Source organism: Corvus cornix, chromosome 1 (genome assembly GCF_000738735.6).
Source record: "Corvus cornix cornix isolate S_Up_H32 chromosome 1, ASM73873v5, whole genome shotgun sequence".
In the NCBI taxonomy this organism is placed as follows: Eukaryota; Metazoa; Chordata; class Aves; order Passeriformes; family Corvidae; genus Corvus; species Corvus cornix.
Genome location: NC_046332.1, coordinates 57,237,606 through 57,254,908, shown reverse-complemented (window position 1 = coordinate 57,254,908; position 17,303 = coordinate 57,237,606). Strand labels below are relative to the sequence as shown.

General features: G+C 38.0%; 1 protein-coding gene across 4 annotated transcripts in view; it reads left to right on the top strand.

Moving 5' to 3' along the window:
• The window catches only part of DGKH (diacylglycerol kinase eta), a 168,890-nt gene that overhangs the window by 91,048 nt on the left and 60,539 nt on the right, over positions 1–17,303 (top strand). For 2 of the 4 annotated variants that reach the window (XM_039568131.1, XM_039568122.1), the window contains exon 4: positions 1,215–1,295. In XM_039568131.1, coding sequence (XP_039424065.1) covers positions 1,215–1,295 — 81 coding nt within the window. Of the gene's footprint in view, positions 1–1,214; positions 1,296–16,204; positions 16,292–16,689; positions 16,790–17,303 lie in introns of those variants that run through there. The other 2 variants (XM_010405616.4, XM_010405617.4) reach the window with 2 other exon arrangements.

The following is a 17,303-nucleotide window of genomic DNA, read 5'->3' as shown; positions in this document are numbered from 1 at the left end:
TTTGGATCTATGTTGGTCTCACCCCAACAAGGTCTGTGCCCTTGCCATCTTGGGAGCCACAGAACTGTTGTAGAATGTCCAGAGGAGGAGCACAAAGATGATCAGCCGGCTGGAGCACCTCTCTTATGAAGACAGGCTGAGAGATCTGGGACCTTATGGCAGCCTTCTAGTACCTAAAAACAGGCCAAGGGAGCTGGAGAGGGGCTTTTTACAAGGGCATGTAGTGGTAGGACATAGGGGGAATGACTTTTAGCTGAAAGAGGAGAGATTTGGATATTAGGTAGGAAGATACTCTTTACTGTGAGGGTGGTGAGACACTGACACAGGCTGCTCAGAGAAGCTGTGAATACCCCACCCCTGGAAACATTCAAGGCCAGGTTGGATGGAGCTCTGAGCAACTTGGACCATGGCAGGGGGTTTGGAGCTAGATGATCTTTAGGGTCCCTTCCAACTAAAACCATTCTGTGATTCTATGGTAAAGATGGGAGAAGAAGGTGTTATGAGTAGGCAAATTGTGCCAATACTCTAATGCTGAATCCAGACATGCTGAAACTCCCCCAACATTGATTCTCCTTCCTGTGGCATGGAAGAGGAAAAACACGGTAGGACTAAAAAAATAGGTATTTTTGTTAGGCTGTTCTTCTGTGCTACAAAACCATCATGAGCATAACAGAACTTAACTGATCCTTTGCCAGAGGCTGGAGCATTTAGAGTAGACGTGTATTTCTCTTGTTGGAACATCAAACAAAGGAGTGGAAGGGATCTCTTCAGGTCTCTGAGATACATCTTCTCATACGGATACTATATCATAGCTACATGACTTTAGAGTTCCATCCTAAAACTAAATAATTAGTTTACATTTTGCTGTGTGTGAATCTCTCTCCTCTGACACCACATTTATACTACACAGTAGACACTCTAAAGCTTCATCTGTGTAAAAAAAACCCCTTATTTTAAAAGACATTTTAAAGCAATGTAATTATGGGGCATTTAGATATAATCATGTACCACTTAGATAGCAAGTAGAACTGTGTTTAGGGGCCAGCTATGAAATTTTATCACATCATCAGTGTGTTCTACTTTTTCCACTACTTTTATTTTCTATTTTTATTTTTGTTTTCATAGACACAATGACATTAAAGCACATTTTGTAAGCCTACCTGAAACTGGACTCATACTTAATTTAATGCTTCTATGTTCTTTTCCCTTCACAGTCTCTAATATTTGATGAAGTTGACCTGTCAGATGCCAGTGTAGCTGAATCAAGCACAAAAAATGTCAACAACAGCTTCACGGTATGGAAAAATTTAAATACTGTTTTTGAAAGCTGCGGATAGACTGTTACTAAGAAAATCAAGAATCCTCTCAATTGCTTATTTTCCTCTGTTTGGAAATAAAATGTCTTTTTTTGGAAATGGTTTAACATATGAGAACAATGCCACATCAGCTATAGAACATTTTATTTCAGTGAGAAGAAATGTCAGATGACAATTGCTTCAAAAGATGATGATACAAGGCCTTAAAAATACAAGAAAATTCAGTATTAGTACTTTCTTAATACTTATTAGTACAGCTTGGGTTTGTGCTGTAGTTTCTCTCTGAGGTGACATGCTGAATTAAATCAAATGTAATTGTGTTTTTGTTTTAATTTTCTTAATCAAAACATTTTTTATTTCCTCTCATATTGAAATGCATTTTATTTTTTCCACTGCCAATCATACCTATATATGTTTCCAAGTCACATGGAAAAGCTGTCCCTACAGTTGCACCTTGGCTCTGATAATGCTGTAAAAAACGTGTTCATAAATCCCCATTCCTGCAAGTTCACAGGTGTGTTTTACATACACAAATGGTCTTCCATTTATTGTTCAGCTGCCTGTTATAACCAAGTGATAATGTCTGACACAATTCCTCTGCTGATGCTTAACATCTGGAAAAAAATTTTGAACATGAACTAGTTATGAAGAAGACCATGGGTGAAGTTATCCTTTTGAAGGTCTGGAGATGTCCCACTGACTGTAATGGCATCATTTTTCTTAACCTGCATGTCCCTTTTTTCTCTGTTAAAATGTTGCTTTTTCATTTTCCTGATGTTTTTAATTCCACGGGTGAACATTATTAGTCCATTTTACCAGTCTTGTTTTTTCCTCTCCAAAGCAGTCAAATGCAGGCCTCATGAGAGTCTCATAGTTCTTGCTTGCTGTGGTACTTCCCAGGCAGCTGCACGAGCAGTCAGAGCAGTTCAAAGATGTGCTTGTGTTGGCCATGACAGTCCAGCGTGTTGTGTCAATCTAAGCTGCTCTATGAACTAAGAACACAATTAAAAACACTGCTTTGATGGAAGGTCTCAGATGAAGTGGTGGCTGTGTAAGGTACCAGCCTGTCTTTTGGAAAGGTTCTTTCTGTTGCCTAGAAGTTCTGCTTATTCAGAAAAGTAAGATACTTGGGCTTTTCCCTGGTATTTTGTTTTATTTGGGTTTTTTTGGACTCATTCAGTATTTGGTGTTTTGGTATCCTTTATAATCCTTTAGGCCCATTCAGCATCTCATTCTTCATCAAAAGCATGTTTTGCTTCTAGTATCAAGACTTCTGGGGAAGACAGTAGTGAAAAAAGAAATCTCTGGCTACAGCTTTAACAGCTTCAGAGACACTGTTTATTTTCATGTCCTGAGTACTTTAGGGCAAACAGTGTTTTCTCTAAGGAGCCTTCAAATTAATTTTGAAAAATTATTTGGATGTAAAGCTCTCCTGGACTGAAGAGTCATCTGATTTGACTGTGAAATATGTTAATAGTCGTCATCTTGCTTAATCTTTTGGCTTCTTTCTTTGTGTTTGCCTAACCCAGTCTCCCAGCAACGCAGCTTCGTGAAGTGAGACATCTCTGACCTTGCCTGCACTGGGTTGGACTCGGGGACTGGGGGTGGAGTGGGTGGTTAGATCTCCAGCAATACTCCTTATAAATAAAAGGAAACATTTCTTTTTGCTTTTTTATTTTCTTCCATCTTAAAAAGATAATTCTGCCTCTCTTAAAATGGTGAGCATTTTTATTTGTTTTAAGTGATCTGTAAGCATTCTCTTTGTTAAAAAAAGCAAAAAATAATCTTTAACTTTAGCCTTCTCAAGTTATTGTACTCCTCGTTTCTTTGTCCCAGTAGATAATGTTTTTAACACAAACTGATGCAGATGAAATATACAACAAATGACAATTTTTCCAGAAAACACACCTTTAAAAATTTATATTAAAAAAATTATTTTAATTTTTTGTTTAAAAATTGTTTTGTCATTTCACTTAAATCCCACCCTCTCCCCTCAATTTCCCACCCCCAACTTGTAGAAGTTACTGTTTTGCTGTCTTTTGCCCTTTCTAGTTTGTCTGTTTGAAGGCAGAGGTGTGTGTGTCAAGTTTTTCCATGCTCTTTTTTTGGATAAAACTCAAGTCCTAAAATTAGTCATAACACACAGATTTAAAGTTGAGTTTATTTGTAATGCACAAGCTTGCAGAATATTTTATGTAACTAAATACCACTGTTTGTTCACTGGAATTACTCTTCCTATCTTTCTGCAAACAAGTTAAGGTTAAAGGGAAAGTTGAGGTACATAATATCTACTAATTAAAATGCAAAGCTGATAAACTTAAATCAGCTCATTTGTTTCATTTTTTTCTTATTGCTGATGATATTACCTTTCAATGAACAATCAACTCACTTCTAGCAATTGGTTTCTAGTGCACAAGCTTGCCTTTTAAGACATTATAGGTGTTTTGTAGTTCTGAGCATCCTTACCTAGAGGTTAATAGGTAACCTAGAAGGAAAGGTGTCCCTCGACTTCAGAGCCTTGACATAAGACACTCAAGGCCAGGTTCTTCCTATTGCCTTGTTAGGTACCAGTCTCCCAAGTCTGTGGGAAGAGAGAGAAGAGGTTCAAGCAGCCAATTCAGCCTGTGAGACATTTGTACCACCCTCTCCATCAGCCACATCAGGAACTCATGGGGGGTTTTGCTCAGCCCATGGGCTGAGTTCAGTGGTGTGGGTGAGGCCTGGCTCCTCATAATGATATTGGGTACTCTGCTGAACAAGTTTTGCCCCAGCATTTTGCTTCTGCCTCAGAGGGTGTTTTATGTTGTCTCAGCACAGCCAGAGGAGTGTAGTTGCTCAGCATGTTACCTCTTTGGGGAGGCTCCCAGGATGAATCAGTCTCCCACCCTTATTGCACAGAAGCAGATGGGGCAGTGACCAATTCTGCTGAGAGCTGTAATTCCTTGTGCATTTTGGTTTGCAGGGATGGAAGATGCACCTAGAGTGCATTTAGCAAAACCTCTTTATTGTTCTCAAAACAAGGCTTGAGACTAAATGAGGCTGAAGAGCGTTCTCTGGCTTGCAAGCATGGGCTTTTAGAGCAGTGATGGTGTGCTTTTGTTCTAACAGGTATAAGGAATGGGATTTTTAAATACTAAAAGGATTCTTGAACAGGCATTTTCAGATAACGAAGTTCCTCAAGGCAACAAAGGTGATTATGGATTGTGATTTCAAAGGAAATTATCTTAGGTGAACTTTGGGCCTAAGTTTCTACCTCTGCATTGCTTTTGATGATGAAGAACTGATGCAAATTGCTGAGCAAAAAAAATCTGTAGATGTTAAGCATGCTGTAGTTGATCCACATGGTTGTACAAAGTAGTTGATCCACATGGTTGTACAAAATTCCCTGTGTTACTATAAACCTATGCTGGAGTCTCATGTTAAATGCACAGGCATCATGTGATAGCACCTGTATTTTAATCCATCCAAACTTTTGTTTGAAACTTTTAAATCAATTATGGTTTTTTTGATGGTAAATATGGTGGAAAATAGTAATTTTATGGGAAAATACTGGCTTTCAGGCAGTACTTTATATAGCTGGCTTTATCTAATTGCATTTAAGAGTAACAGAGGAAATAATTTCACTGTCATTCTGGAAGGTGTCCCCCAGGAATATGGGAGTTAACATACTATGTGATATTCAGGGTGCGGATTCAGCTTCTCCTAACTTCTGTGTGGGACTCAGTGTTGGGTTTATAGGCCCCTAAACGTAGGTATCTAAAAGAAAATTAATAGGTCTTTAAAGCAGATTTCTGTAATTGCTCTGTTCAGTTTAGACTCCACTGATTATTAACTAATTCTCCCTTAGCTACAATAGGAGCTTTGTCATACCGGGCACCTAAAATGTAGGCACTTGCTTTCAGCTTTCTGAATCAGGTGCTGAATCAAGTGCTTTTTGTTGAATATGCATCTTCTGAAAGTTGTCATCTTGAGAGGGAGGAAGCTGCAGTAGGCAGATCTGCTATCCTGGAAAGCCTACTGCGATTTTCAGTAATTAGAAACTGGCTGGAAAGGAGACTTTATGTTCCAGCTAATAACACTGATTACTAGGATTCTGGATATGCTTGCAGAAATTTCTAACATAATAGATTTTTGCTGATTTATTGGTTTTAGCAATGCTTTAGACCATATAGACCACAGAGTCTTGATTATTTATTGTGCGAAAAAAATACTTCCTTGGAGAACTTTTAAAGTGCTGGGCTTTAATAAAGTTTTCTCACCTAGTGTTATGATGCAAAGGCAGTAGAAACTTATAAACTATCTGGCTTTATTATTTTATATTTTTTATTACCTCCATTTGATTTGACTCTTTTCCAAGGTAAATAATCTTTGTCAACATTCTTCTGTACTCTTACCTATTCTTGCTGTTGTCCTGATTGTTATTCTGCAGCATCATCTTGTAAGTGAAGTGACATGCTTGACACTCAGGGAAGCCCAAGTCACAGACACTTGGAATTATTTTATAAATTAACACTCATTTACTTTCCTTATGGATCCCATGTTTTGTCTGTTTTCTGCAGTGGCATATTGTGCATTTTTGTGTCCCCTACATTGATAAGATCCTTCTTCTATTAATTTGGAGCTGTCTGTAATTCATAAGTATTTCACCTATTCTTCTGTGGTATGTATTTCTTTGTTTTTACTAGTACTGAAATTTTTCAAGTTACTGTACTTTCTACTTAATACATTGCTTGGCTCACTTTGAAGTGCCTTGGAGATCAAGGGGGGGAACTAAGTAATCAAAATTTTGTGCTGTCTGCAAAAATTTCTGTATTGCTGCTTTACACTTCTCTTCCAGTTTAGGAATCACACCACAAAATTTTGTTGGAGAATAATAAGCTGCTTATTATCTATTAAACTTTTTTTCATATTACAAATTCTTCTTATTCCTTCTTACTTTTATACATCCCTTAGTTTTTCATCTCATTGCATGATGGTGAATAAAATAATTGGTCTTTCAGTTCAATGACAGCATTAAACATTTTTATGGATCAGCCTGATGTTTTAGCTTTTCTGAACAGAAGTACTTAATTTTGTTCAAATGAATCCCTTTAATTAATTAATCCCTTTATGGGTTAATTTTTTTAAAGTATTATGTTAAAAAAAACCCAACGAAAACATGAATGGCATTTTGTTAAAGTTAGTCCCTGAATATATTTTTGTTACAAAAAATTAAATTGTTTTTTCTCTGATTTCCACTTCTTTGGTCAGACTTACAAGTTCACTTGGACTGAAAAACAGGGGATTAGCTTAATATATTTTTAAACAACAACAAAAAATCTTTATGCAGATGTCTGTGGTTTTATTGATATTCTGTAAATTTGGATAGATTTTGAAAAAACTAAATATTTATACATGCTGATTTTCCTTGGACATATTATTTTGAGATGGTTAGGTTTTTTATAGGTTAGTGAAGCCAAATATTCTATTGGAGCAACTGTGCTTCAAACGTGGTTAAAGTATATTGTTTTCTTCTAGTTTATATTGTTTTCTTACAGACCTCTGATTACCTTATTTCCTATCCATAGTTCTGAATGTTGCATATCCTGTGTCTTGGTTGGGGATGTAAAGTATATTGGCATATAATTTATGTGGAACCAGCTCAAAGGATAAACTAATTATTTTCACCTTTGAATCCTCTTGTACAGCTGCTGTTTTTAATGGGAGGTGGCCCAGTTGTACTGGAAGCCTAATTCTTACAATGTGTCAGGATTTCAAGTTGAATATTGCAACCAGTCCTGAAAGGCATATTGCTTCTAGCAGTTTATTTCAGTCCTGCTGCTTCTGACATCAGTCAGCTCTGTGCTCATCATGGAGATTATCTGCTTCTAATTGATTTGAGGGAACTAACTTTTAATATTCACTTTGGGCTTGGGAGACAGAATGCATTGCCAGAGTTTTGCAGTGTGTTTCAGAGACAGTTTAATTTCTCTGGACTTGGACATATTTTGCTTCCTTTCTTGCCACTCTGATTTTTTCAGAGTTGTTGTTGAGTCTTTTCTTCAGGGACTACAAAAATTTCAGGGAATGTGAGAACTGCTTAACCTCCCTCAAGCCACATCAGGAAGAAATGAGAAGAGCCTTTTCCCAAAAGAGTTTAAAACCCTTCATCTTCAGGTTTGGGCACTCCAGTATTCTGTCTTTTCAAATATTACAGACAAAGAGTGATATTCCTAAAGCTGGGAATAATTATCCTAAAACTTGGTGGGGTTTTTTTGTTTGTTTTTTTTTTTTAATTTAAATAATCTAACATCAATTTTGTTACTGACTCTTGATCTGTCCAAAGTTCAGGGACTTGAGCTTTATTTAAATGCAGAAAGCTTATGAATGCTAGTGGAGGTATTTCTCTGTTGCTGTCTTGCATGTTTACAAAATCCAATTTACTGCAGTTCCATCTGAGCGGACATCAGGAGATGGTTTCTTAGCTGATAGCCTCAAGCCTCTTTCAGATGCTCTTCTGCCTCAGTCTGGCTTAGTTTTTTGCCAAAGGGCTGCTCACCTAAAAGTTACACAAACATTTTCTGTTCTTTCTGCTGCTTTTCTTTCACTGTCTTTCTTACTTCAGTTTGGCAAAATCATCTTGCTACTCCTGTGTTGATAGTCTCCTAGGATCATGGGGTCAGCAACTACCTTCAAAGATCCAAACTTCAGGTGACTTCCCCTGGTTTCAGCTATTGCTAAGCCAAACATTGCCTTGTTTGTAGCCTGGATAGATTAATCTTTCTGGTTTGCTCTGTAGGAATACTCTGGAGCACAGCTATCTGCAATTTTTTTCCTTTGTAAAAATATATTTTGAGTAAATGTCTATATATAATCTGTGTTGTTGTTCCCTTGAAGGGAGACACTCTAGCTTGACTTCTCCCTTTAATAAACCACAGGGACATGAAAGGAATGGGCTTGTGTTTGGAACATTTCTGGTTTTTATCCTTTAGATCTGCAAGAATCTCCTGGGTTTGGGTATGTTTTGAAATTTCCTGTGCATTCCAGTTGCGTGCTGATGTTGTTAACAGTATATACTGAAGATACTAGGAGTTCAAACACATTTGCAGAAGTCTATTTTAAGTACTTTCCTCTGTGAGCTGAATCCCAGTCTCAGAGGCATTGTATTTTAAATTTTGCCCTTGGTGTTATCAGAAGGGTCAGTGCACGGCGCTGTTTCAGGGGGGAATGGCATATCCAGACATTCCCCTTGCCCTGCTGGCAGTGCAGAGCAGGGCTGACACGTCCTGCAGTGATCTGCAAAGGTCCTGGGGCCTCTTGTCTCCGGGAGGTAGACCATGGCTGGAAATGGCTCAGGTTCCTGTGCTGGCTTCACCGGCATGACTCAGCTTTGCACAAGTAGCTAACTCTTGGAATGGATTTAGTTTTTCCTTGGTCGTGAACTATCTGCTGTTTCATACAGATGGTGATTAGCCTCTAAGTGATGGAGGCTTTTTGATGCTCCCAGCCTGAGCAATACCCAAACCACAGAAAGAGAGGGGAAGTGCTTTGAATTCCATTTTGTTCAATTTTCCACTCAAGGTTGGTGGTTTTTTTGGTTGATTTTTTTTTCTTTTTCCTATATTCAGGCAGCTTAGAAGTAAGACAAAAACTGAAATAGCAAATTAATATGCTGAGGAAAAGAAAAATTAGACAAAAGCAATTAGTGTGCACTTGTGATGCATTTAGGGTTTTTTCCTCCATTTAGCACTTGCTCATTTCCCCCCACCCCCATCCTCTGACAGTGACAAGAAAATGTAATGAAGCTGAGAGCTCTTTGGGTGCGACTTCCAAGTTTTAAGCTCCCTGTATCTGACTTGATGCACTGACTGCTTTTCCCTGGAGTGTCTGGAGATGTTGAAGTTTTAAGTTTCATTATGAAAAAGCAATAAAGCATTTCAGCTGTGATGCTAAAAATCCATAGATAAGTTGCTTGAGATTGATCTGTTACAAGGAAGTTGAACACTTTTCAGAAGAGGGAAAAAAAGGGGATACTTAAAAATGTGACCATTCTGGACTATATTGCACATTTTGATTCTAGTTACATTTTCCTGGAGCTTGTTTTCCACACATTTCATGCTTAGCAGAAATTTTTCAAAAACAGATTGCAGAAAATTTCTCTTTTTCACTGGTGAACCATTTAGGATGTGTGGAGAATAAGCACTGAGGATTGCCAGATTTCATTCTTCCTGCACTTTTACACTTAACCTATTCTCTGACATTTCTTTCTCTTTGTGCTTTAAAAGTGGTTAAAATACCTAGATAAACCTCAGAAAGTACCCCTCACTGCAGTTCCCATTTACCAAATAATTTCATAAATAAAGTAACTGGTGTAAACTTTGCAAAAAATTTCCTGTTTCTAGTGAACAAGGATCCCTGGCTTCAGGCGGCTGAACGATGTTTAAACAAGAATCTGTTATTACAGACAAAAAAATAAATAGTCCTTTACTGGTTTATTTTGTGTAACTTTGCACCTGATGCCATTAAATATATAACTACATGTTTTCCTTAAAGCACAGAAGCCATCCCATCTGATAGATGTAATGAGCTGGTGAGACCAGAGCTAAGGGCACAGCAGTGTGAAGTAACGTGCTTAACAAATCTTTATATAAGGACTTTAAAGAAACATGCAGGCCTTGAACTATATATAGCAGTTTCCAGTTTACATTTACAAGAACGGTTTATTGGTTTTGTTATATTTAAATGCTGATTTAAAATAAATTTCTAATTCTTCGGTCCAAATTCATGGAACTTTCCTACCCTGCTTCTTGTAACTGTCTCTTTATATAAAGTTATACTTCTGCAGGAATAATGTTCTGTTAGCAGTTGGTTGATATTGAATACATGGGTCAATTTGGGAAACTGGATTTCTGACAAAGCAACCTTTGCTGGATACTTTTGCAGTTCAAAGCTGGACACGTAGCTGGATGACTTAATTTACCTAGATTCTGTTTTCACAGAATCATGGAGTTATTTGGAGTTTGGAAGGGAACTCTGAAAGTCATCTGGTCCACCACCTTTGTTGAAGCAGGGCCACCTAGTCCAGGCTGCCCAGGACCATGTGTAGGTGGCTTTTCAGTATCTCCAAGGACAGAGACTTCACAACTGCTGTGAGCAACCTGTGCCAGTGCTCAGTGACCCTCACTATAAAACACTGTTTCCTGATACTCACAGAGAGCCTCTTGTGTTTCAGTTTGTGCCCATTACCTCCTAACTTTTCACTGGGCACCACTGGAGAGAACCTGTCTCTGTCATCTCTGCACCTTCCCTTCAGGGATTTACATATATAAGATCCCTCTGAACCTTCTCCTGGCTAAAGAGTTGTAGGTCCCTCAGGCTCTCCTCACATATCACATACTCCAGTCCCTTCACTGGAATGTCTACAGTATGTCCATGTCTCTCTTGTACTGAGGAACCCAGAACCGGACACATCACTCCAGAGGCCTCACCAGGGCTGAGTAGTGGGGCAGGTTCACTCCCTGGACCTGCAGCCCAGGATGCCACTGGCCTACTTTGCTGCAAGGGCATGGAGCTGGCTTATGCTCCATCTATTGTGTAGCAGCGCCCCAGGTCTTTTTCTGCCAAGTTCCTTTCCAGCTGGGTGGCCCCCAGGGTGCACTGATGCCTGGGTTTTTCCTTCCCAGGTGCAGGACTTGGGATTTCTCCTTGTTGAACTTAATGAGTTACAGTCAGCTTATTTCTCTAGCCTGTTGAAGTCCCTTTGGATGGCTGTGTGACCCTAGGATGTATCAGCCACTCCTTCCCAGTTTTCTATCATCAGTAAACCTACAGAGGATACACTCTGCCACATCATCCAGATCATTAAACAGACCTGGATACAGTATTGTCTCATGGAGTACACTGCTAGTTACTGGCCTTCAGCCATGCTCTGTGCCACTAATCACCACCCTCTGGGCCCAGCCATGCAACCAGTTTTCAGTGCACCTCACAGTCTGCTCATCCAGCCTATACTTCATCAGCTTCTCTAGGAGGATCTTAAGGGATAGTGCTGAAAGCCTTACTATAGGCAAGGTGAACAATATCCACCTTTGTTGCTTCATCTATCAGGCCAGTCATTTCATCAGAAGTTGGTCGAACATGACTTCCCCTTGGTGAATGAATCCATGCTGACTATTCCCAACTGCTTTCTTGTCCATGTGCCTGATTGTATTCTGGGAGATGCTCCTTCATTTTTGCTCAGTGTGGTGTAAGATAAGCCACCTAAATTACCTAGGCTGGATTCTACTGCAGACTGAAGTCCTTTTACCTTTTTCAATGATGTAATGGTTTTTGTTCTGTCTTTTAGCTAAGCTCACTGGTTCTGGTGTTGTACTGGTACAAGAGATGCTGTGTGGGACTAACCTTTTTCTTTTTACTCCTAGGAGTTTTTACTGTGGGAGCCAAAACCACACATTACATCAATATTTGTGAGCTTGGGAACAGTGAAATAGGAGAAGGCCAGGGAAAAGAGGGAAGCAACATTTTAGTGGAGAAGACAGAGCTAATTGTTCTGATTATAAATTCTCTGTTGTACTCAGGCAAATATAATAACCATTTATTACCCACCTTGCTTTTAAAATCCTCCACTCTCTTTGTAATTTATACTTTTGCCTGACTTGACTCATCATGAAAAATAATAGTGACAACTCACTATAAAACACCAACTAACTACACCTTTTAGAGTGACAGTACTGTTTTAATTTGTAATTTACTGGATACGTTAGTATCCAGAAACCAAGAAATTATGAATACTGTAGAAAGCTGTCCAACTGTTAGCACTGTGATTTTTACAGACAAGTTCTGGTAGTTGTGGGACCATCAATGACCCCAGCAGTCCACTCTGATAGTGGTGCATTCACCTGCCACTCTCATACAGACCCACCTGCACAAGGACAGGGGAATGGAGGGGCAGACAGAGAGCAAGGGAGGCATAGTGTGTTATCCTAGTATTTTCCAGGGCTGACTTGGCAACATCTATAAGCCCAGAGAAGTTAGAAAGCATTTATGTTATGCTCCTGCCCCAGGCATTGAATATGGTCCCCAAGAAGAGAGTTGGGGTGCTCTCTCTGTATCATCCTCTCTTCATTATTTCCAGAAAGATATTTTAAAACTACATGTCCAAAGAGCAGGAAAACCATTTCCCCACCCCTTTGAGAGTCAAAGTGATACTCCTACATTACTAATTTAATTCAAGATCAGCCATACAAAGTGCTATTAGTATAATGCCTGATAATAGTTCAGAGCAGCAGAAGGTGCTTTAATGCAAATATCATGTTGCAGGAAGCAGAGTGCTTTACAGTAGCTGCTTTGTTGATACTTAGGTATAGACCACTGTTCTCTTGATTAGCAAACACTGTGTCTGCATTTTGAATTGGTAAAAGAAACCAGAATTGGAGCCATCAAGCTTTGGGAACTGTATTTTCTTATATATTGCTGATAGTAAAAAAGTAGATAAAAATTAGACAATAGGCTTTAATTGAACTCTCTGTGATTTTATTTTACAGATCATAAGTCTAAACCCACTGGGCTGAAGGCATATAGAATGTTAGTGGTTAAGTTATTGTCACTGAAAGAAGAAAGGGCTTTCAAATTTACTCTGAATTTGATGACAATTCTATTGCGTTTCAAGGTGTGAAGCTTGTTCCTAATTAGTGTTGTCTGAAAGAAAAGTTGCAGTAGTGGCCCCAAAATTGACTGTAGAAATGTCATCCAAGTAGTTTCAAGATGTGTACATATATAGATAGATATGTGGGTATATGTATATTTTTAGAAGCCAAATTATTGTAGTGTTTGTGTGAAAATCCCAATTTAAGGTGGCAAGACCTATGTGGTGGCAGAGTGAGCAGCGGTCTCTTGTTCTCTCCCTCATTCCCCACTCAAAAAAAGCCCCCTACTTTTCTGAACAGAACAGGAACATTATTGCAGTAATGGGTAATTGCAGTTCCCATTCAGAAATTCTTTATTCCCTGGGATGTTTTAGGGTTTGTGTTGGTTGTCTTCAACTTTTAAGACTGTATATGCTCATTCTTTCCCAATGCCTACTGCATCAAAAGAGTTTTTAATTCCAACTACCTCTATTTCATTACTTTCTGATATACTGCAGTATCTGCTTTTGGTAACTCTCTTTTCCAAAATCAGCAGTGACTTCTTGGCTACTTGACAATGATGAAAATTCTCAAAGGAACTTAATCTTATTTATTTTTTAAGACCTTTTGACTGTCTTCATCTTTCTTGATTTGTCTCCTGCTTTGTCAGCATGTGAACCATTGGCACCTGAGTTCCTTCAAAACTTAGGAGTTTTCTTATTCTTATGTTACCTCAGTGGTCTTCCAGCGGTTCCTGTAAAACTTCCTTTGCATTGTATTATACAGCTTCTTTCTTTCTTCTTGTCTGTTGAGAGTTGAGCATATTCAGAGTGATATACAAATAGTAATATTTGGAGCAGCGAAGATTAAAAAAGCAATATGTAATTGAAGAAAAGATGCTGACTTGGGCCAGTAGAAGAGAATATACAGGAGTCTGAATATGAATACATGCAATGAGATAAGATTACTTGTCAAATCCGAATTTACATGGCAGAAAAATTGTTTAAGGTCAATTACATCCATTTAATTTTTATTATGTTTGTATACAGGTTCAGCAGTCTTTAATGAATGAGCTTTAAACATCCCAGTTAGTTAATAATAGCATTGTGTAAGCATTCAGAAGAAAGCATGCTGTCTGTATAAATGCAAATAAGAAGCTTTAGGAAGTCATTCTCAGTTTAAGAAAAGCAAGAGAAGTTATACTGAGTTAGCGTAAAGCTCATAAAACCATGTTGAATCAAAGAATGAGAATAATAGTAGCAGATACTAAAGAAAGAAGTCAAAACATCAGAGCATATACAGTGATTCTTACCCTTGAGTCACTTCCCAGCATTGACTCATTGTTGGATTTTTGAGGACCCGATAAACTGAAGATTTCAGACATTGTCTTTTATAGTATATGATGCATTATTTGTGATGAATTTTTCAAATGCTTTTTTGGACATTTTTACTTTTCATCTCCTCAGCATCCTTTGGGAATATGTTTCAAGCCTAAATAATGCTTTGCATTTAGGGAAAAACACTTCTTCTTGTTTGCTAACAGTTTCCTTGGTTCCCCAAGTTCTTATGTTACATGAAATATCTAAAAAATAATGAGAGTACATTTTCTCCATGATTTTGTAGACTTGTGGATACAGAAATGCTGTTGGCGGGAAGTTTTCCTGCTTCTTTCTAAGCCCGTGGGATACTTTTCTCTCTCATGAGGATGTTTGCAGAGTTCTGAGGGCTATGAACACCTGTGACCTTGTAGAGCTATGTTTTTGGTACAGTGGAGAAGTATTTTACAATGGATGTTTTGGGATTCTGGCCAATCACCCCAGGGGGTGGCTGATCCTTTGTCCAATTAGACTGTGAAGAGGGAGGTCTGTAGAGGAGTTTGCAAAATAATTAAATAAATCAATATTGCTGCACAATTCCTGCCTGCTGGATCTCTCTCCTCCCTACAGCTGTGGGATACAGTAATATAGACTGAAATAGATGAGAAGCTAAATGGGTTTCTTAGTTTCTATGTTATGTTATGTTATGTTATTTGAAAAATTCCAAGCCTTGTTGATACTTCTTGCATATAATGCATTTTGTCTTTTTTCATGGTGTTTTTTATCAGGTACCTTCTTGAAGTTTGTTGTTGCAAATATGTAAATCAAAGAGAATATGTAGCTTAATCATATCACAGATGCTATATTTACAAATATGTATGTCTTCCAACTTCTCACTTTATTTTTGTAGCACTAATAATAATTGATCCTACATTCATGTGATTGACAGAATCCAATTTAGCTGTTAGACTGTTACAATGCAGTGAACTTCATTAAGTTTGTTGCACTCTGATTTTAGTAAGAAGCTGGAATGTATGAATTTCTGGTATGTTTATGTGCATTGGTTAGCAGTGTTTGGTGATGTGATTCGATTGCCAGTAAATTGGTGTGCAGTGCCTTTTGAGATGAAGTTTGGTGTCCCACCTTGGTTATTTACAGCTGCTGCTCTGGTCCTCTGTCATACTTACCCCCCCACCAAAACTTTGGATACTCTTTTGGAAAGGTGTCTTCATTGGCACTAGGTAACTAGGTGTGAACAACTGAACCAGGGCCTTAATTTTGGAGGGGGAGGGTGAAGGGATGCACAGTGGATTTCTGTGACCAGCAGTATTGAAGACATGAGTAATATATATAAATATTACTTGAAAAGATCAAGATTAGTCACGAGTTTTCAGCAATAAATGCAGCTGTTGTTGCTTAATGGCATTTCACAATATCTGGTTACAGGTTAGAATCAGTAATAACTGGCAGAAGGATGGACACAACGTGCCAAGTCTTGGGTGGATTTATCACTATTTAATTTGTATTATAATCTCATGCTATATAACAGGAAATAATCTGTGGTTTGTATTTGCCCAAATAAGATTTCTGCATCCACTTAAACCTGGAAATTTCAGTAGAATGCTGATTGTTGTTGGAGCCAGCGTTATATTATGATTTAATGACTTTTCTTGGCTTCATTGGATGACCTGACCTAGAAAAACGTTTTGAAGTAATAAAGCGTCTGTTTGGCTCCAAACTAATGAGAGAAGCATTGCTCTTTGCATAAACTGTTCTTTAGGAAAAGCCATGGAGAGCTACTAATAAACCTTATTAAATAGCTTAAGTGAGATTACAAAGATACCGTTCCCTTCCATGTGAAGTGAGTACATCAAAAAAAAAAAAAAAAAAAAAAAGGCAAAGGCAAGCCCAAAGGGTTTTTGCCTCCCCTCCACGTGACTTGCAGCCTGCTGCACTTCAGTTACGTCGCCTCTGAGATATGTTAAAGTGCAGCTCAGTTTAATGAAGGAGAGGATAGGACAAATCAAGGCTAGAGACAATTTACGGCAGGGATTGGGTAAGTAACTGCAGCTGTTTACTAATATTGTGCAAATGTTGTAATGTCTAGCTTGTAGCATTTAAAAGAATACTCAGAATTATCATTTTCTCTAGGTCCTTTATTTTATTTAAGTAATTTGCAAGTGTTGGTGGTACATACTATGCAATAGATTAGTGCATAATACTGATACAGGATTTAATTTTATTTTTCAGACTTTCTACAACAAAACAAATAACTTTCCTTATTTTCTTGTACTTGTTTTAAATTCTTTGCTATGTAAGTGACTGCTTTGTCTATTTTAATGCAGTGCTCAAAATAATTTCAGTGGGAGTTAGCTGATAGTTTCTGCTGCCTTCCTGTTATTTTGATTATTTTTCTACTGTTTAGGGAGAGGGGAGAGCAGCTTGTATTCTCGAACCTCCTTGGTACAATATTTTCAGATTTCTAGACTCCAGCTCCAGACCACTGAAAAATTCCCAGCATCAACTTGTTCCAGGAATTCATTCAATTGTCCTAGTAGGATATGATTCAAACTGTTTGCTTTCGTTCTCTGTGCCTTTTTATAAAGATTTGTGTGCGTTCTTATACTGAGTTGATATAGTTGGATATAAAAAGTGCTCTATTAAATTTTTGTATGTATAAATTTGTGTAAATATAATATCAATATACAAGATTGAGAAATATGATGACATCTTTTGTGGTTGTTTAAGACTTCCAGGCTTTTGATTTTGATATGTTTTAGTCTCTAGCAATTGGAATGGACCTTGCAGTTGCTATGATGGTGTTATGAAATAGAATTGCAGTTTTAGTCAATTAGTAATTTCCAGAATGGTTGTTTTAGCAGTTTCAGTGCCTGCCATTTCGGCATTTAAATCTCAGTGCATAGACAAAGAGCTGAGAAGGGGTAATGATCAATGTAGATTCCAGAGACCTATACCAAAGCCTGATTTGAATCTTGGGAACTGTAAAAGGAAAAGCAAACACTTTTGTTGTTGGTAGTCCATTAAAGAAAATAGTTTTAAGTGTTTAA